We start from the raw sequence: 19,872 nt of genomic DNA, 5'->3' as shown, positions 1-19,872 counted from the left end.
TCATCAACTTGCTTAGCTGTTCACAATACGGTAATTTTATCCAGGGGTGCCCAAACTTTTACATGACACTGTATGTCCTGTGAATAGGAGTATATGCTGTATGCCTTGTATATCCTGAGCTGTAAGGGGCTCTGCATCAGCAGAGCCAGTAGGGAAGGCAATTACCATGGCTGCCAGCATCACCATAAGACCAGAAGGATCTTCACCCCGATGATATCACAACACTGTGGAGAGACCCAGGGAGAGGGATGCCCTCCTGCGAGTTCCTCCTAGTGGTGTCTGTAAGGATTTCCAGCAGCACTGGGGGACAGGCAGGAGCTCTCTGCTCTCCCAGGAGCACCCAGACCAGCGCTGGACCAGTGGAGCAGTGTACAGTCCCCAGGCCCGGGGAAGATCCCCTGCAGAACAGCACGGTAAGATTTAGGATCATTCAAGTACTGTGCCTTTAAGACCATTCTAACCATCAAGACAAGGAAGCCACCGCCGGCAGCTTTCAGCGCCCCCTACTGTTACTGTGTTCTGCCATCACTCTTAAAGGGCAACTCCATAACCACCTTTCTTCTACACTTATAGAACGATCAGAAAAAAAGTCCCTTTTATGAATATTAAAAATTGTTTTGTTTTTTTTAAAAGTGAAAACCGTTTCATGATATCTTGTTCCAGTACAGAGATACGGTCTTTTGAAGATACAGGTCCAAAGCCTTGAGGCTGCACTACTGAGAAAGTCAGGAAAACGTTCATCATGGAGACCACAAGGATGGACACAGGTAGGAGAGGATGCAGTGAACAGATGGAGAGCGGCGTCCACACACCACGTAAGATGCAGGATGGACTGCTCTCAGTAGTGCAGCCTCAGGCTTTGGGCCTTTACAGTGAAGAGCTCAGATCTCGGCCTAGGAACAAGATATTTTAAAATGGTTTTCACATTTTTAGTGTACACGAAATGCACTTGCTTCACAATCTTCTCCTAGGATTCCAATAAAGCACAATCGGTGTCTCTATATCGGAGCGAGGCCACAAGCGCCTCATCTCAGCGGGGTTTAGTATCTCGACAATATAAAGAGCAGGTATTCTCCCAAGACAAATCCTAGAGGTGAGAGGATCGTGTTGCAGAACCCTGGTCAGTATTCCGGGGATCTTTTCTCCTACCTCCCGGCATCTGTAGCGCCCCCACTGCCGCAGGGCCGAGGGGTACCCGGTACCGGGCCTCTGAGTCTCCGCTCTGGGGTTGTCACGGTGGCTAGGCCCGGTCCGTGACCCTGCTGTGGGGCGTACAGTGAATGATAGATGTGGATGGTGGTGGTGGTGCGGTGCAGTAAATAACGAGGACACCAGGTTGCAGTCTCTTTACCTCTTTACTGATGAATTCAGGGTCCTCAGTCCGGAATACGGTTCACCAGGCTGCGCAAGTCCGGCCGGTCTGATGGCACCTCCAGAGTTCTCTTTGCAGGTGGAAATCTGTGCCTTCCTGCTAGCGCTATGTGTTGTGGTCCTCCCCTGCTGTGCTTACGGGATAGTCCTCACAACTGTTGTGTCTGTTTCTCGTGTTCCCTCACAACAACTCGATTAGATGATGTTCTGCTAATCCTCCGTCCCTCCCGGTGTTATGGTTGGGACACACCCGTATGACGGGTAGGCTCGGAGCTCTTCCGGGACTCTAGAGTCGCCCCTCTCCACAGGTTGCCCCCCATGTCTGCATAGGTGATTTAGGTGAGACAGCCCGCCTGTGACTGACTGTCCTGCCGTTGGTTTGAAGTATTGCCTGGAGCTAGATATAAGAATACTTCCTCGGCGTTCCGGCCGCCGGTTGTGCACCTCAGTAGGATGTTGCCTCGGTCTTACAGCACGACTCCTACTGGTATTCTCCTTCTTGCTTTGATCTCGTTTCTCAATCAGCACAATATATCTCGCTTCTGATCCTTTTTTAGGGCACCACCGCTATGCTGAGCAGGCACGGTCCCGTGACGTTCTTTCTTGTTGCCAGGCCTCTGTCAGGGTCCCAAACCTGACAGGGACCCTACCGAATCTTCCCCACAACACCCCCTGCCACAAGGTGTTGCCTGGTTCCAACCCAGTCAGCTTTCTGTCTAACTTCCTGCCTGACCCCCAGTTTACCCACACGGTGAGGAGTGGCCTAATAAATAGCACCCTTAGCTCCCCCCGGAGGCCCGGCTGTGAAATGTATTGGTGTATGTGATACCTGGTCAGATGAACTCCTTCAGTGCCATCAGACGTACCATAGCCCCCCTTAGTGGCGGAGCCACAGTACTGCAACGACCAGGACTCTGGGGCGCTGCACTCCCCCCCCGGTTAAATCCAGTACTCCGGGACTGGGAAGAAAACAACAATACATGTCAGCAAAAAGACATACAATTTTTGTGAGTGCAATAACAATAAGCATATTTGAACAGAGCTTCCCTTTATGGGAGGTGAGGACACTTAAACGTTACAAACATGGTTAAATACTTTTAAATAACTTTTCTTACCCAACCGGGTATTCTACTAAGTGCAAAATTTTTAAACATTAATTCAACATTGCCTTTAAGGATGTACACTCTAAATCCACTAAAGACCTTCTTATAACACATTATAAGGCTTAAGCAACTGTGCTACATTCTCCTACTTTACGTCTGCAGGACCGCCTGTCCTAACGGCTCCAGACCTACTGCCTCTCCTTTCTGTTACAGGACCGCTCCTTTCAGCCCGAGCCTTCTGTCCTTCCACTACTATACACAGTATAGAACATGTTTTTCCTTCAGTTTGAGATCACTGAGCCATCTCTATATGGCTCCTAAGAGGACTCACCACTAACCCCTACGGGTTCACTTCCTGTCCTCATCCTTCTATTAACATTATTGAACATTTCTTACAATTAACTAATTGGTTACATTTAACTTTCACATATCAACATTATTACTTCTTCTTTCAAAGCATCATCATTCCTTAAGTGCTATCGATGAACATCCCCTTTAAGAGGGGACCAAGTCTCTATGAGGTAGTGCAACTTCTCAAGCTGCAAATCTGCATGCAGCTAGGACTCCAGTACAAGTTCCAAGAATCGTATCTTCGCAAAGAGTCCGTCTTTTATATAAAACCAGTAGGAAGCACCTTTAAGAAGGTGCAAACTATATACAAGAAGTTTGTATCATGCACTGTTCATGATTCCAGCAGTTTTTGGGAAGTTGTGCAAAAATTAGAAAACAAACCAAAAAGCAGAAACAATAGGGATCCCGGGTCAACAAAGGGATCCCTTTAAGAGTTAACCCTGGACGGGTTTAGCAGCAACGTAGCAGAAACCAAACAGTTTGAAGAACTATTTACATATTATGCAGAGTTTTAAGATCTTACTCTTGTGGTGCGGAAGGTGGTTTCTTTCCGGGCCTCACCAGACCAACGGGTCGCGCTGCCAATCCAAGGAGTGGTTCCTGCCCCAGCAGTGACAGGATCCCTCGCCGTGATGCTCTTCTCACTGATGGGCCGGCACGCCCCCAAGGTACGTGGTGGGTCCAGGTTCCCCGCTGCTCCGCAGGGACAGGTTCCGTTGCCTTTTCAGCAGGAGGTTCGGCTTCTGATGTTCCGGCAGCGGCCTGGAGTGCGACGCACCGCTGAACGCCCCGAGCTATCCAGCCAGCTTCACCTGTTTCCCTCCTCCACCTGGTGTAGGTCACAGCGTCACCTGGCTCCAGGTCGCGAGCGAACCTTCCTCCGCAGGGCTCCACTTCCTCCCGGTCTACACGGACCTGAAGCGGCTCCCCGATCTCCTGTATAACTCCCCTTCCGTGTCGGGAGTTAAAGGACACCACTACACCCCAGTGTGACGGCGGGGTTTCTTCCACGCTGGTCAGGTCAATCTGGGCTGCAGGCTGGGGCCGGCTCCGCCACGCCGTCATCAAGCGCCGCAGGTGTTCGGTCTCCGGCAAGATCCTCATGCCCTGTGTCAGCAGCGTACCTTCAGCCGCGGCCGGGTTGGGAGGAGCCGGGGACACCGGAGACAGGCGGACCTCCGTGGGCTGGCCCAGCCGAGCGAGCACGCGGGCATCAGCCTCCAAGCGGCGTGCTATCTGTCGGGCCTCGGCTGCGGCCACACACTCCTCGGACATCTGCCAGTTAGGTCGACCCATCGGTGGTTCCGTGAGGGCCAGTCCCCGCAACGATGGCGTCTCCGAGGCTGTGTCCGGTGATGTGGCTCCATGCCGAGTCAGGTCATCCCCACGCGGTGCTCCCGGCGTCGCCATCTTTATCTCCTCACCAGCGTCTTCTTCCCGCGGTCTCTTTCGTGGGTGGCCCCGTCTCCATGGTCTCCACCCTCCAAACAGGATCAGGAGGCGGACCTCGGCTGTTGACAGACACGTCCTCAGGACACAGAAATATTTAGACTGGGCAGCCATTGTCGTTCGCGCTCTCCAGCTTGTCCACGCCTACTCCACGCCCTTCTTCTTCTCCTGCGCTCTCCTCAGCGCTGTAATGGCGGCGGATTTTGGCGGCAAGTGGCGCAGCACAGTCTTTGCAATAAAGTACAGTCCAAGCACGATAAATCACAGTTCCAAGGCACACATGACCCGATTCCTCAGGCTTAAGTAGATCCTGTTCGTGACGCCAAGTTGTAGCGCCCCCCCCCCCCACTGCCGCAGGGCCGAGGGGTACCCGGTACCGGGCCTCTGAGTCTCTGCTCTGGGGTTGTCACGGTGGCTAGGCCCGGTCCGTGACCCTGCTGTGGGGCGTACAGTGAATGATAGATGTGGATGGTGGTGGTGGTGCGGTGCAGTAAATAACGAGGACACCAGGTTGCAGTCTCTTTACCTCTTTACTGAAGGTCTCTGGGTCCTCAGTCTGGAATACGGTCCACCAGGCTGCGCAAGTCCGGCCGGTCCGATGGCACCTCCAGAGTTCTCTTTGCAGGTGGAAATCTGTGCCTTCCCTCTAGCGCTAGGTGTTGTGGTCCTCCCCTGCTGTGCTTACGGGATAGTCCCCACAACTGTTGTGTCTGTTTCTCGTGTTCCCTCACAACAACTCGATTAGATGATGTTCTGCTAATCCTCCGTCCCTCCCTGATGTTACGGTTAGGACGGCACCCGTATGACGGGTAGGCTCGGAGCTCTTCCGGGACCCTAGAGTCGCCCCTCTCCACAGGTTGCCCCCTATGTCTGCATAGGTGATTTAGGTGAGACAGCCCGCCTGTGACTGACTGTCCTGCCGTTGGTTTGAAGTATTGCTTGGAGCTAGATATAAGAATACTTCCTCGGCGTTCCGGCCGCCGGTTGTGCGCCTCAGTAGGATGTTGCCTCGGTCTTACAGCACGACTCCTACTGGTATTCTCCTTATTGCTTTGATCTCGTTTCTCACTCAGCACAATATATCTCGCTTCTGATCCTTTCTTAGGGCACCGCCGCTATGCTGAGCAGGCACGGTCCCGTTACATTCCTTCTTGTAGCCAGGCCTCTGTCAGGATCCCACCCCTGACAGGGACCCTACCGAATCTTCTCCCACAACACCCTCTGCCACAAGGTGTTGCCTGGTTCCAACCCAGTCAGCTTTCTGAACTAACTTCCTGCCTGACCCCCAGTTTACCCACACGGTGAGGAGTGGCCTAATACATAGCACCCTTAGCTCCCCCTGGAGGCCAGACTGTGAAATGTATTGGTGTCTGTGATACCTGGTCAGATGAACTCCTTCAGTGCCATCAGACGTACCATAGCCCCCCTTAGTGGCGGAGCCACAGTACTGCAACGACCAGGACTCTGGGGCGCTGCACATCCATAGCAACTTACATCACTAGCCGGCATGGCGTGACGTCGTCTGTGTGACACACAACACAATGATGATATGGCACCGGGCTGAGGGGTCAAAACAGGAACCGCGTGTTGAACATTTGGATTTTATTGGCTCTGTGGTTCACTGCACAGAATGAGTTAACTGAGAAACCGCCGGTGAGTTCGGCGCGGTGCCTCCTGGCACCATTATATCACATGACTGTTGTGGGCAGTTATGATCAAAGATGTCCGCTCTGAAAGGCCGCAGAGATCAGCGGCCGCCGATTGTCATGTCGACGCCATTCTGGAAGGTAGAACGATGGGGGACTGTCTCGTTATGAGCAGCCGAAGTCAGAAGGATCGGATACACAGCTCAGTGACAGCTTATAAGTCACATGTTGGACAACAGGGCGGAGCCGAATGGCAGTTTGTTTCCCTGGGCAACCAGCTGAACTGTGAATGCAGCTCTGGATGTCAATGACGGATCCCACCCGTGGCCCCCGAGCATCTTACCTTGACGATGAGCTCGTATCGTGGGATCCTCTGGACGGGTTTGATCATCAGGTCTGACAGCGCCTGCTTCTCCTTGTTCTCCCGGGTACATTGCTGTGAAGAGAAGAAGAAAAATAACAAAAAATTACCTCAGAGAGCAGAACATGGGGCCGGGGATCATGGCGACTCCCGGTAGACCATCACTTGAGTCCTGCTCCTCCCCCCGTACACCATTACCCATGGGATGTTTCATGTCCCAGACTGACCCTGTGGCTCGGGGGCGATATATCATGTCCCGGACTGACCCTGTGGCTCAGGGGCGATGTTTCATGTCCCGGACTGACCCTGTGGCTCGGGGGCGATATATCATGTCCTGGACTGACCCTGTGGCTCAGGGGCGATGTTTCATGTCCCGGACTCACCCTGTGGCTTGGGGGGGGATGTCTCATGTCCTGGACTGACCCTGTGGGTCGGCGGGATATTTTAATCAAGCGTAACCACGGTAACTTATTATAGCGCCAGTCAGTGCAGGCGCCCATTGTACACTTGGCACCGGCCGCATCCTCTTCCTGCAGGACACGGTACCTGTGGCCTTTCCTCACCCACCTGACGCTGAGCATCTGTGGCACATTATGGCCCCCGGGCACCACAGCTTCATCCCATTACTCCCTCCCCTGCCATCCTCCATCTAGAAGCCATGACTTGGCCTGTGTTATGTTTGCGAAGACCAAGAACACAGCTGCCCGGTCCGCTGGCCCCGTTCAAGCGCTTTCTGCTCCATAGGCCGTGTCTCGCATCCATTTTCTTCCTTTGCTGAATGGCGTTACCGAGACGGGAAACTAAATTGAATCATTTCACTTTGCCGCGGAGCGATGGAGGAGACGGAGGACAATTCATTCCAGATGCAATAAAAGCAATATGGCCAACAACACAATTAGGTCTAATAATCCTATCCAGACAGCACGCGGATGATTCACAGGAAATAAGTGTAACGATAAATAGGCGGCGCTGCGGACAATCACCGGCTGATGTCAGCAAGCGGGAATTCAATTACTACGCTCATTCTGGCAACCAAAATACCAAGACGGCTACAGACAGAGAGAATTATCTGCTATGGTGTCCGGGTTACCAGTAAACTAGAAAGATTATTATATGACATCGATACGGGTGGCTGGGCAATGGTCCCAGTGGCCAATATTGTGGCCCGTACAGATGGAAATGCGATCAATTAAGGGTCCATCTTAAGTAATTAGTTCATTTGGCGCTCAGGGCAGTCTTATGCCACTCCTGCCAGCAACAAGTTGAGGGACATCTAATTTTCAGAAGAGACCTCAAACACTTCCATTATCTGGAGAAGCTTCAGTATGGGTACAAGGTGAGGAGATGTCCCCCTTTGTTGGGTACAAGGCGAGGAGACGACCCCCTTTGTTGGGTACAAGGCGAGAAGAGCCCCTGTGTTGGGTACAAGGTGAGGAGACATCCCCCTTTGTTGGGTACAAGGCAAGGAGACGACCCCCTTTGTTGGGTACAAGGTGAGGAGACGACCCCCTTTGTTGGGTAAAAGGTGAGGAGACGACCCCCTTTGTTGGGTACAAGGCGAGGAGACGACCCCCTTTGTTGGGTACAAGGTGAGGAGACGACCCCCTTTGTTGGGTAAAAGGTGAGGAGACGACCCCCTTTGTTGGGTACAAGGCGAGGAGACGACCCCCTTTGTTGGGTACAAGGCGAGGAGACGAGCCCCTTTGTTGGGTACAAGGCGAGGAGACGAGCCCCTTTGTTGAGTACAAGGTGAGGAGAAGAGCCCCTGTGTTGGGTACAAGGCGAGGAGACGACCCCCTTTGTTGGGTACAAGGCGAGGAGACGACCCCCTTTGTTGGGTACAAGGCGAGGAGACGACCCCCTTTGTTGGGTACAAGGCGAGGAGACGACCCCCTTTGTTGGGTACAAGGCGAGGAGACGACCCCCTTTGTTGGGTACAAGGTGAGGAGACGAGCCCCTTTGTTGGGTACAAGGCGAGGAGACGACCCCCCTTGTTGGGTACATGGCGAGGAGACGACCCCCTGTGTTGGGTACATGGCGAGGAGACGACCCCCTTTGTTGGGTACAAGGCGAGGAGACAACCCCCTGTGTTGGGTACAAGGCGAGGAGACGACCCCCTTTGTTGGGTACAAGGCAAGGAGATGATCCCCTTTGTAGGGTACAAGGCGAAGAGACGACCCTCTGTGTTGGGTGCGGTAATAGATGTGGAGACGATCCCCTGTGATGGGTACAAGTACAAGACACTGCAATTATGGCTGTGTCCGCCTTTTGCATAGCATTGACCTACCTCCAGGAACTTGATGAAGGCTGGACGGGCTTCCTTCGCTATCCTGACTGCATCCTTGGCGTTGAGGAAATTATCGATATAAGCTGAGTAGATGCTGACCAGGATTTCCTTGGAAAACTACAAGAATACACAAAGTATTAGAGAAGAGACTGATATATGTAAATGGCCCCGGCTTCTCATCACATTGCTGCATTAATTTCTCCATTAATGGGGCCACTATGGATTTGCACAATGAAGAAGCAGTGATGCCATAGCAGGAGATTTCTACGTCTTTTTCTGGCCACTTCTTGAAGACATCTTTGAGGATCTGGTTCCTTTACATATAGAGGTTCCTCCTTTCTACATTAGGTCACAGTATATGTGTCTTCTGGCAATTTTTTGGAATAACCCTGCCATATTATATGGCTAGATCAGACTCTGAGCCTACAGGAATAATGTTATCGTATGTGATGTGAGGAGAAGCGTCAGAGAGTAAATGTATCTGGACTCAATTACTGAAGACTGCAAAAAGAAAATGTCGGAAAATAGAAGACCCCCGATCTGACCATAATACAACTATTCCACCTGACATGACCGTCACCCAGCTGTACAACGAGACCAGCAGGGACACCCAGGTGTTACATTCGTGGCTTCCGACATCACATTATTAGATATTCCGGGGACTCGCTCTAAGTTGTGATCTGGTAGGGTATGACATCAAAGCATTAATTAGGAACAGATAATTAACGAGACGCCTCGCGGGTGCGACACGTCTCGATCTGTGAAGCCGAGTCTTCTACAGATATGAGAAGATTTTCTATTTGCATATTACGTCTTCTGGGAAAAAAAAAAAAAGACGGAGTAAAATAGCAAATGGAGGGGAGAGGGTCAAGTCACCACTACAATGCAAGTCACATGAAAATGTTCTATTTTGTCATGTTCCCAATGTGAAAATTAATGGAAACCTGAAGATTTTTATTTCCATCTGATAGTGCTTGTGGGCTGTCGTGTGGACATTGTGTCGAAAAGAAATTTCAAGGAGGAAGCAAGTCTCAGCTTAGTTAGGATGCAAACATTTGGTTCACGGCCAGAACGTCACCTCTGGGGTCCCCGTCGCCTCCTCTGATACTTTTTAGTCTTGCTTTTCGCCATGCACTTGCCTCCATGGGTTTGCATTCATTGCAATGATTTCAAACATGGTGAATTTCGACATCAAGGACAGCGTACCCCAGGCCTCTGCTACTCACCGACTGGCCCAGGATGTCCCCCACGGTCTGGATGTCTGCCCAGTTCTGCATACAGTAGCTGACCTGCTCCAGAAATTGTTCATGGTGCTCCAGCAGCTCCGGGATGTGGTCAAAGATCTCGTCCACCAAAGATGGGTCACACAAGAAGGAATTCTCTGGCTGCTTCAGTGGTTTCATGTAACCCTGCAGGCAAAAAAAAAAATCCCAAAACATTCAGTTATCACTGGTGTGTACAGTCATCATGAGACATTAGATAACCAATGTTAAACAGCGCCACCCCATCTACAGGTTGTGTTTGGTATTGCAGCCTATTGCAATACCAAACATCTTCTGAACTGGGGTGGTGAGATTTCTGGAAGAAGGCAGACAAAATTTTCTAACAATTCACCCTCCCGATATGACCCCTTTCCATGGAGAAATCCCTGTAACGAGTGACTCGAAAACTGTTCAAATGCAAATATATCTATGAACCCTTCCAACCCCTATAAGAATTCACTTTCCAGAGGACTTCCATAGTCATCTGCCAAAAAGCTCCAACTTTTTGAAAAGTGGCCTGTTAATAGGGAGGGAACCAGATTTCCTTACAGGTGGGAGATGGCCAATGTATACACTACCCATATAGTTATAATTAAAATATGGTGGTGGGGCAGAAGAACTAGACTGGGCAAGGATGATGGTTGGAGCCTCAAGTGTCCCCTATACTCCGGCTCTATTTTGCAGAGGGGGGAGGATCCTGCTGCAGCCAGTCAGGAAGAAAAGGAGGGAGTAAGGCTGAGCTCTTGGGAAATTTAGAGATAATTTCTTTAGGAATGTATTAGTTTTAGTTGTAATATGAGACAATAGAATTATAGGAAAGGAGGCGATCAAGAAAGGAAGCGCTGGAATGTTTTTGTGCATTTTTTTATTATTTTTAGCATTTTGTGTAGAAGTGTTGTCATTCATATAAAAGGTTATTTTAGTCATGTATTGGTTAGTAACGCACTTGTTGGGTTCATAAGTCTACAAATATGTGAAAAATGTGGATGGCCAATGAACTCCAGGGCTAAACTCATCACTCAAAAAACCCACAAAAACACAAAAAAAGCAGGCATGGATCGGAACGTGCCAAGTGAAAAATCACACCACAAAAGGAAACGATGTATAATTCAAGGAATTTATGAGGACAGACCTCAAAGAACCGAGCACACGCGACCATGGAGCTTGTAGGAACGCAGCGAGATTGTTACATTACATGTTCAGCCTGTCAACGCGGGCCTTATGCCGGATGAGAACAGTAGATTGCCGATGCAGCGGACCACCAAACGGGAGCGTTCCAGAGCACGAGCGGCAGAAACACAAAGCTCCACCTGCTCTAGACCGGAATCCCTGAAAAAAAAAATCACCCACCTTGTCCATTTCATAGTTACCGGTAATAGGTGCTCTAGAAATCCAAAATAGTCTGGAGCTTGGAGAAACGAGACCCAATCAAGATCCTCATCTGAATGGAGGGAACACGGAGCGAATACAAGGGGCGTTGGTGGAAGGGTTATTGAGGTTTAGTAGAAGAAGCAGGAAGAGGATAAGGGGCAAAAAAAATTTCTACGGGCTCTCTCAGACGTCTGTGTGTCCGGTACACGTGGTGACAGTTTTCACACATACCGTAGACACTTATTAACTTGAATGGGTCTATGTGTATGAGTGTGCACATGTCAGCGTGTTTCCATGGACCGTGTGTCCGTGAGCAAAATACGCTGACATGTCCGTTTTTTTAACAGCAGCATGGGCCACAAAACATCCTGCACACTGATGACTCACGGATCACATCTGTGTGTCATCAGTGTGACACATACCAATGCCTGGGAGGCAGCGATACTGTTAGTGTTGTAGCCCAGCGCTGGGTGCTGAAGACGGCTCTCATCATTCTCCCGTGCTCTACCAGAGATCAGCGCGAGAAGGTGAGAATGTTGAGAGTTGTATTCAACTGATAACAGTGAAAGCAGGCGGTGCCTGATGGGAGTATTCATCAGCCGTCGCCTACGCTACAAAATAAATAAATAAAAAAAAAAACAGCGTGGTTTCCCATGTATTTTTGATAACCAGTCAGGAAAAACTGACAGCTGAGGGCAGCAACCCTCAGCTGTCAGCAAGGCTGGTTATCAAGAATAGAGGGCTTCCCATATGTTTTTTTTTTCTTTGTTATAATTATTTGATTAAATAAAAAAAAAAAACGATGTGTGGTCCCCCCCAGTTTTAACAACCAGTCTTGCTAAAGCAGTCAGCTGGGGGAGGGCTGGTATTCTCAGACTAGTAAGAAAAAGTAACAGAGTTCACTGCAGTTCAGCGAGTTCACAATTCTCATGGTGATCTGCAGTGAACTCGCTGAGCTGAACTCAGTGATTTTCTCACAGTGCTGAGGTCACCACAGTTCAGCCCAGCTGGGAACACAGCCTCAGTGACTGGCAGAAACCTCAATTATGTCACCGCTTCTCTCTGATGCTGAGCTCGCAGCAGCTCATTCATCACTGGTTCTCAGCCTGGACGGTCGCATCTTGGCACCGTCCAGGTTGAAAACTATTTATCCCCAGACATGGATTACGGCGTGGGACAGAACAACGAAGAGGTGAGGGATATTGTCATTTTTTATTTTATGGTTTATTACAGGAGAACGAGGGCTTTGGTGGAATTAGGCGTTAGGTGAGTATAAGCGTGTTTGTTATTTTTAAATAAAAATGAAATACTGTGTTTTGTTTTTATTTCTAATAAAATACTTTATTCTGGCTGTGCCTTTATTTACATTACCACTGTAGGATTATAATGGATAGTTGTCTTACAGAAGTCTCTCCATTAGTAATCAGTGGGCTTGATTTTACCAGACAATACAAAAGTGACTTCAACTCCAAAAATATGAACCCCACATGCCACTGCTACAAGGCAAGTGGTCAGGCAAATTGCAGGAATTGGCACATCTAATAGATGTGCCTTTTCTGGACCGTTGCGGGCTGCTATTTTTAGGCTGGTGGGGGTCAAGGTTTATGGCCCCTTACCAGCCTGAGAATACAAGCCTCCAGCTGTCTGCTGTAGCAAGGCTGGTTGTCAAAAATAGGTGGAACCACATGCCGTTTTTTAAAATTACACAAATAATTTAAAAAAACAACAGTGTGGGGACCCCTCTATTCTTGATAACCAGCCCGCGGCTTTCAGTTTTGCCTGACTGGTTATCAAAAATACAGGGGAACCCATGCCGTTTTTTAAATTTTATTTATTTATTTATATCTCAGGCTGATGAATACTCCCATCAGCCGCCGCCAGCTCTCATGGTTATTAGCGGCAGCAGGCGAAGGCTGATGAAGTAGTAGTCCCAACAGCCGCCGCCTGCTCTCGCTGTTATCACATGAATACAACTCAACATTCCCCGCTGTTCGTGCTGATCGCCGGCAGAGCAGGGGAGAATGATGTGATCTGTCTTCAGCACCCGGCGCCGGGGAACAGAGCGAACAGTACCGCTGCTTCCCAGGTGCACGTACATGTGGTACTGATGTGTCACGAGTCTTACAATGATCTCAGGCCATCCTAGACCGGCTATTCTCTGGTGACCATCACTAATTCTTTAACGGCACTATTATGTTTTACCCCACTGTTTTAGCATATATATACACTCACTGGCCACTTTATTAGGTACACCATGCTAGTAACGGGTTGGACCCCTTTTGCCTTCAGAACTGCCTCAATTCTTCGTGGCATAGATTCAACAAGGTGCTGGAAGCATTCCTCAGAGATTTTGGTCCATATTGACATGATGGCATCACACAGTTGCCGCAGATTTGTCGGCTGCACATCCCAAAGATGCTCCATACAAGGCAGGATGGATCCATGCTTTCAGGTTGTTTACGCCAAATTCTGACCCTACCATCCGAATGTCGCAGCAGAAATCGAGACTCATCAGACCAAGCAACGTTTTTCCAATCTTCTACTGTCCAATTTCGATGAGCTTGTGCAAATTGTAGCCTCAGTTTCCTGTTCTTAGCTGAAAGGAGTGGTACCCGGTGTGGTCTTCTGCTGCTGTAGCCCATCTGCCTCAAAGTTCGACGCACTGTGCGTTCAGAGATGCTCTTAGGCCTACCTTGGTTGTAACGGGTGGCGATTTGAGTCACTGTTGCCTTTCTATCAGCTCGAACCAGTCTGCCCATTCTCCTCTGACCTCTGGCATCAACAAGGCATTTCCGCCCACAGAACTGCCGCTCACTGGATTTTTTTTCTTTTTCGGACCATTCTCTGTAAACCCTAGAGATGGTTGTGCGTGAAAATCCCAGTAGATCAGCAGTTTCTGAAATACTCAGACCAGCCCTTCTGGCACCAACAACCATGCCACGTTCAAAGGCACTCAAATCACCTTTCTTCCCCATACTGATGCTCGGTTTGAACTGCAGGAGATTGTCTTGACCATGTCTACATGCCTAAATGCACTGAGTTGCCGCCATGTGATTGGCTGATTAGAAATTAAGTGTTAACAAGAAGTTGGACAGGTGTACCTAATAAAGTGGCCAGTGAGTGTATATAACAATGCAACCTTTTATTGATTTTCAGATGGAGAAAATAGATAACATTTATAAATTTTTGCTTTTTTCTTGGTTATATATGGAACAAGTAACATCATGATTTTAATGAATCTCCCGCAGTCGCAATTCTTATTAATTAAGTGAAATGGGTGGAGAAAAATCAATTTCAGCACTTTGCAGAGAGGATTGACTGTACATAATAAACGGGCAGAGTGCCAGACAGCAGGCCTCAGGAAGTCATTATACCAGACGCTACATGAAGATTTCCTGCCCAAATGAAAACATCCATAATGTGAGGCCGGAGACAAGAATCGTCCATGGCCGATGACGAGCGGCTTCTATCCAATATTCATGCATCTCCATGAAGGAGGAGACAATATCAGAATCCTGTGGTTGTAATTACCTGATTTTGCAGCGTTAAATGACTACTGATCAGTAAACATTTACTGACCGGTGGTTATTTAATAGCCCGTTTACACAGGAAGAAGACACTTACGATGCGCACTGAACAATAATCTGATTTCACAAATATCATCGTGATCAGGGAACTTAGTTGCTTTTGTGGTTTCTAGAGCCAGGACTTTTGGCCTTTGAACCTGAATTATGGACATTATATAGTCATTTTTGGTGTGTTTAGGATGGTAAGAATGTGCTCGGAAACATGCAGGTCATTGTTCTCCTAGTAGGGTCAAGTAGGGAAATATGAGAGAAGTTAAAATCATGTCCTGAACCTGTCTTCCCTTGGGTATAAGTAGCCATCCTTTTCTCACCTGACCAGGAGAAGTGGTGAGAGTTCTGGATGGGATCCATAAAAATCTCATCCACGGACCGTGTTAGACCCAAGGGATACAACGAGAATTGTGAATCTGTCCAAATTTCTACAATGTCTCAATTGATCTATTCAGTAAGAGCTTTCTATAGCCTTGTTTTTGTACTGTTTTGCCTCATTGTTATTTCAGCGTTGTCATTTTGGTTAAGCAGTTTATTTTTTTTTATATGAAATCAAAATTATTTTTTTTATAAGTTTGTTTGTTGCTTCTCTAAACGTACCCACCACCTCTAAGAGGGAAAGTTTAGCCTGGTTGTACCCACAACCTCAAAGAGGGAAAGTTTAGCCTGGTTGTACCCACAACCTCAAAGAGGGAAAGTTTAGCCTGGTTGTACCCACAACCTCAAAGAGGGAAAGTTTAGCCTGGTTGAACCCACAACCTCAAAGAGGGAAAGTTTAGCCTGGTTGTGTTATTCTGTGTGTGCCAGAGTTCTAGAAGTGTACCTGTTTGGTCCTAGAAAGTAGGATGCGCGTGTGTACTATTGTGTTGCCCAAGGCAATCGTTTTACTGGACTAACAAAATAGCGAATGGTGGCAGCAAGAAGTGTGAACTGGCAGTGGCATGCACTTAGGCAAGTGAACAAGTGTGAGAAGCGTAGTCCCTCTTTACAGTCAAGTGTGCCAGGAGCGGGTGTTCAGGACACTTAGTCCGACTTCTGAAATGTCCTGGAACACAACAAAATGTGAAGATTTCAGTCATCCTCAGATTCTCCACCACCTGCTCAAGGAGAGGCCGCCAAATCAGGCCTCTACACAAAACACCCTCCTTTCACTTTTTTTCATGAAAGTAACATTGAAACTTGAAAATTCTCCCGAGAACATCTGGAAAGGCCTCCAAGACCACCTATCCTAAACTGAATCTGATCACAGGTCCCCTCGATGGTGGAGGCTTCAGGGCCCCATAATTCACAAATAATCCAGATGACTAAACGTCTCTACTATATTCGCTCTTTGTGCCAAGTTATAATTTGGTAATTTTGCACTGTTGTCTAGAATCTCTTTGGATAATAAACAGGAAGCATTACAGTCACTAGCTTATCAATGATGTAAGGGCCTTTACCATCACGTAATGCATACATTTTTAATTTCATATCTTCATAAGAAGCCAACTACAACTTTGTGCAAGTATTTACAGCAGGAAAGACAAGAAATTACACAGTGCCTTTTTATATATAGCACTGAGTAGGGACCACATACTGAGCATGTGCCAGAATTGACAACCAGCACATGCTCAGTAGAGCCGGGACCATCTCAGCCCGACTCATTGGAGCTTTGTTGATCTTTTGTTGCCCACGAGGGACTTCTTTGGAGTGGAAGTGGGGGTGGGGGCTGTAAGTTTGAATTCTCCTTACAAGTTATGATTTCTTTAACAACAGCATTTCAGCCAAACAAGTACTCCTGTGTATGGGAGAGCCGGCAAAGATACCGGCCGAACAATCTGCCAAAACCACCTCGTTCAACCAACAGCCATCTATTAAGTATGGGAGTTTCTAGTCTACACAACTCAAGAAATAATCTTGGCCTAACAAGCTCCAGGTATTCGTGGCCCCGGGTGAAAGTCTCAGTGCGCCCCTTTAACACACACCACAATTCATGATGCACAGATAAGAAATATAGGTATAGTACAATGCAAAGATTTCACATACGTCTTACAATACATGAGTGATACCGTATTTTTCAGACTATAAGACACACTTTTCCCCAAAAAAATTTGGGAAGAAAATGGGGGGTGCATCTTATAGTCCGAACGCAGGCTTACCGGGGGGGTAGCGGTTGTGGTGTAGCAGCGTCCCTTCCTCAGGGAACTGGTGGCGGAAGAAGTGTGGTGATGCTGAAGCTTGGTGTCGGCGGTGAGTAGTGCAGGGTGCATCATTGGTTTCCCTGCGGCCATCTTCCTGAAGCCGTGGGCTGCAGGAGGCGGCGCGAGCGCGGACTGATATCTCAGCTGACCTCTCGTGCTCAGTTTTCCTGAGGATGTGGGCTTGAGATCTCTGTGGCCCTCGGCTTCTGAAAAATGGGCGCCGGAGGTCGCGCGTGTGCAGATTGAGATCTCTGTGGCCCTCGGCTTCTGAAAAATGGGCGCCGGAGGTCGCGCGTGTGCAGATTGAGATCTCGGCGGCCATTTTCCTGAAGCTGAGGGCCGTTGAGATCTCAATCTGCGCACACGCGGTCTCTGGAAAATGTCCTCCAAGAAACCAATGATGCACTCGGCTCTGCTCACCGTGGACACTGGGCTGCAGCATCGCCACATTTCTGCCACCGGCATCATTAGGAAGGGACCCTGCTCCATGCAACGCACTCTGCTCTGCCTCACCACCAACACCGGATCCGCAGGGATACCCCGAAACTGCAGCATTGCCCCACTTCTGCCGCCACTGGTTTCCTGAGGAAGGGACCATGCCTCCTGTGACCCCGCTCTACCACCGCCAACCCTCAGGTAAGATACCTTAAATTCAGACAATAAGACGAACCCCCAATATAACAATCTTTTTTTTTGCTATTTTCCACCCCAAAATTTGGGATGCGTCTTATGGTCCGGTGCGTCTTATAGTCCAAAAAATAAGGTATCTATTGTAAATTCTACAAGAGCTTAGAAATCGACAAATTGGGGGGATTCAAAACATTTTATTTTAGACCAGACAGTATAGTCTGCTATTCAGTATAATGAGCCCCATATATTGCTCTGTACAAAATGGGCCCATATATTGCTCCATACAGTTACATAGTTACATAGTTATTGAGGTTGAAGGAAGACTTTAAGTCCATCTAGTTCAACCCATAGCCTAACCTAACATGCCCTAACATGTTGATCCAGAGGAAGGCAAAAAAAACCCATGTGGCAAGGAGTAACTCCACCATGGGGAAAAAAATTCCTTCCCGACTCCACATACGGCAATCAGACTAATTCCCTGGATCAACGCCTTATCAAGGAATCTAGTGTATATACCCTGTAATATTATACTTTTCCAGAAAGGTATCCAGTCCCCTCTTAAATTTAATTAATGAATCACTCATTACAACATCATACGGCAGAGAGTTCCATAGTCTCACTGCTCTTACAGTAAAGAATCCACGTCTGTTATTATGCTTAAACCTTCTTTCCTCCAGACGTAGAGGATGCCCCCTTGTCCCTGTCTCAGGTCTATGATTAAAAAGATCATCAGAAAGGTCTTTGTACTGTCCCCTCATATATTTATACATTAAAATAAGATCACCCCTTAGTCTTCGTTTTTCCAAACTAAATAGCCCCAAGTGTAATAACCTATCTTGGTATTGCAGACCCCCCAGTCCTCTAATAACCTTGGTCGCTCTTCTCTGCACCTGCTCTAGTTCAGCTATGTCTTTCTTATACACCGGAGACCAGAACTGTGCACAGTATTCTAAGTGTGGTCGCACTAGTGACTTGTATAGAGGTAAAATTATGTTCTCCTCATGAGCATCTATGCCTCTTTTAATACATCCCATTATTTTATTTGCCTTTGCAGCAGCTGCCTGACACTGGCCACTGAATATGAGTCTGTCATCCACCCATACACCCAGGTCTTTTTCATTGATGGTTTTGCCCAGAGTTTTAGAATTAAGCACATAGTTATACATCTTATTACTTCTACCCAAGTGCATGACCTTACATTTATCCCCATTAAAACTCATTTGCCATTTATCAGCCCAAGCTTCTAGTTTACATAAATCATCCTGTAATATAAAATTGTCCTCCCCTGTATTGATTACCCTACAGAGTTTAGTGTCATCTGCAAATATTGAAATTCTACTCTGAATGCCCCCTACAAGGTCATTAATAAATATGTTAAAAAGAAGAGGGCCCAATACTGACCCCTGTGGTACCCCACTGCTAACCGCGACCCAGTCCGAGTGTGCTCCATTAATAACCACCCTTTGTTTCCTATCCCTGAGCCAGCTCTCAACCCACTTACACATATTTTCCCCTATCCCCATTACTCTCATTTTATGTATCAACCTTTTGTGTGGCACCGTATCAAAAGCTTTGGAAAAGTCCATATACACTACGTCCACTGGGTTCCCTTGGTCCAGTCCGGAACTTACGTATAACGTATAACGTATAACGAGCCGCATATAATGCTCCATACAGTAAAAAGACCCATATAATGCTCCATACAGAATGGGCCCCCCATTTAATGCTCCATACAGAATAGGCCCCATTTAATGCTCCATACAGAATGGGCCCCATATATTGCTCCATACAGTATAAGGAGCCCCATATATTGTTCCATACAGAATAGGCCCTATATAATGTTTTATACAGAATGGGCCCCATATAATGTTCCATACAGTATAATGGGCCCCATATAATGCTCCATACAAGGCTCCATACAGTATAATGGGCCCATATAATGCTCCATACATATAGTATAATGGGCCCCATATAATGCTCCATACAGTATAATGGGCCCCATATAATGTTCCATACAGTAAAATGAGCCACATACAGTGGGTACGGAAAGTATTCAAACCCCTTTAAATTTTTCACTCTTTGTTTCATTGCAGCCATTTGGTAAATTCAAAATAGTTCATTTTTTTCTCATTAATGTACACTCTGCACCCCATCTGGACTGAAAAAAAACAGAAATATAGAAATTTTTGCAAAGTTTTTCAAAAAGAAAAACTGAAATATCCCATGGTCATAAGCATTCAGACCCTTTGCTCAGACACTCATATTTAAGTCACATGCTGTCCA

General features: G+C 47.8%; 1 protein-coding gene across 1 annotated transcript in view; it reads right to left on the bottom strand.

Annotated features, from left to right (window-relative positions):
- The window catches only part of ARHGEF17 (Rho guanine nucleotide exchange factor 17), a 190,162-nt gene that overhangs the window by 34,373 nt on the left and 135,917 nt on the right, over window positions 1–19,872 (bottom strand). Inside the window, exons 4-6 of the mRNA XM_077298775.1 lie at window positions 9,795–9,977; window positions 8,569–8,685; window positions 6,264–6,356 (exon numbers count right to left, since the gene is read on the bottom strand). Of these exons, the coding sequence (XP_077154890.1) occupies window positions 6,264–6,356; window positions 8,569–8,685; window positions 9,795–9,977 (393 nt within the window). The remainder of the gene's footprint in view (window positions 1–6,263; window positions 6,357–8,568; window positions 8,686–9,794; window positions 9,978–19,872) is intronic.

This window comes from Ranitomeya variabilis, chromosome 3, assembly GCF_051348905.1.
Source record: "Ranitomeya variabilis isolate aRanVar5 chromosome 3, aRanVar5.hap1, whole genome shotgun sequence".
Taxonomy (NCBI): domain Eukaryota; kingdom Metazoa; phylum Chordata; class Amphibia; order Anura; family Dendrobatidae; genus Ranitomeya; species Ranitomeya variabilis.
This window is presented reverse-complemented; position numbering and strand designations above follow the sequence as displayed.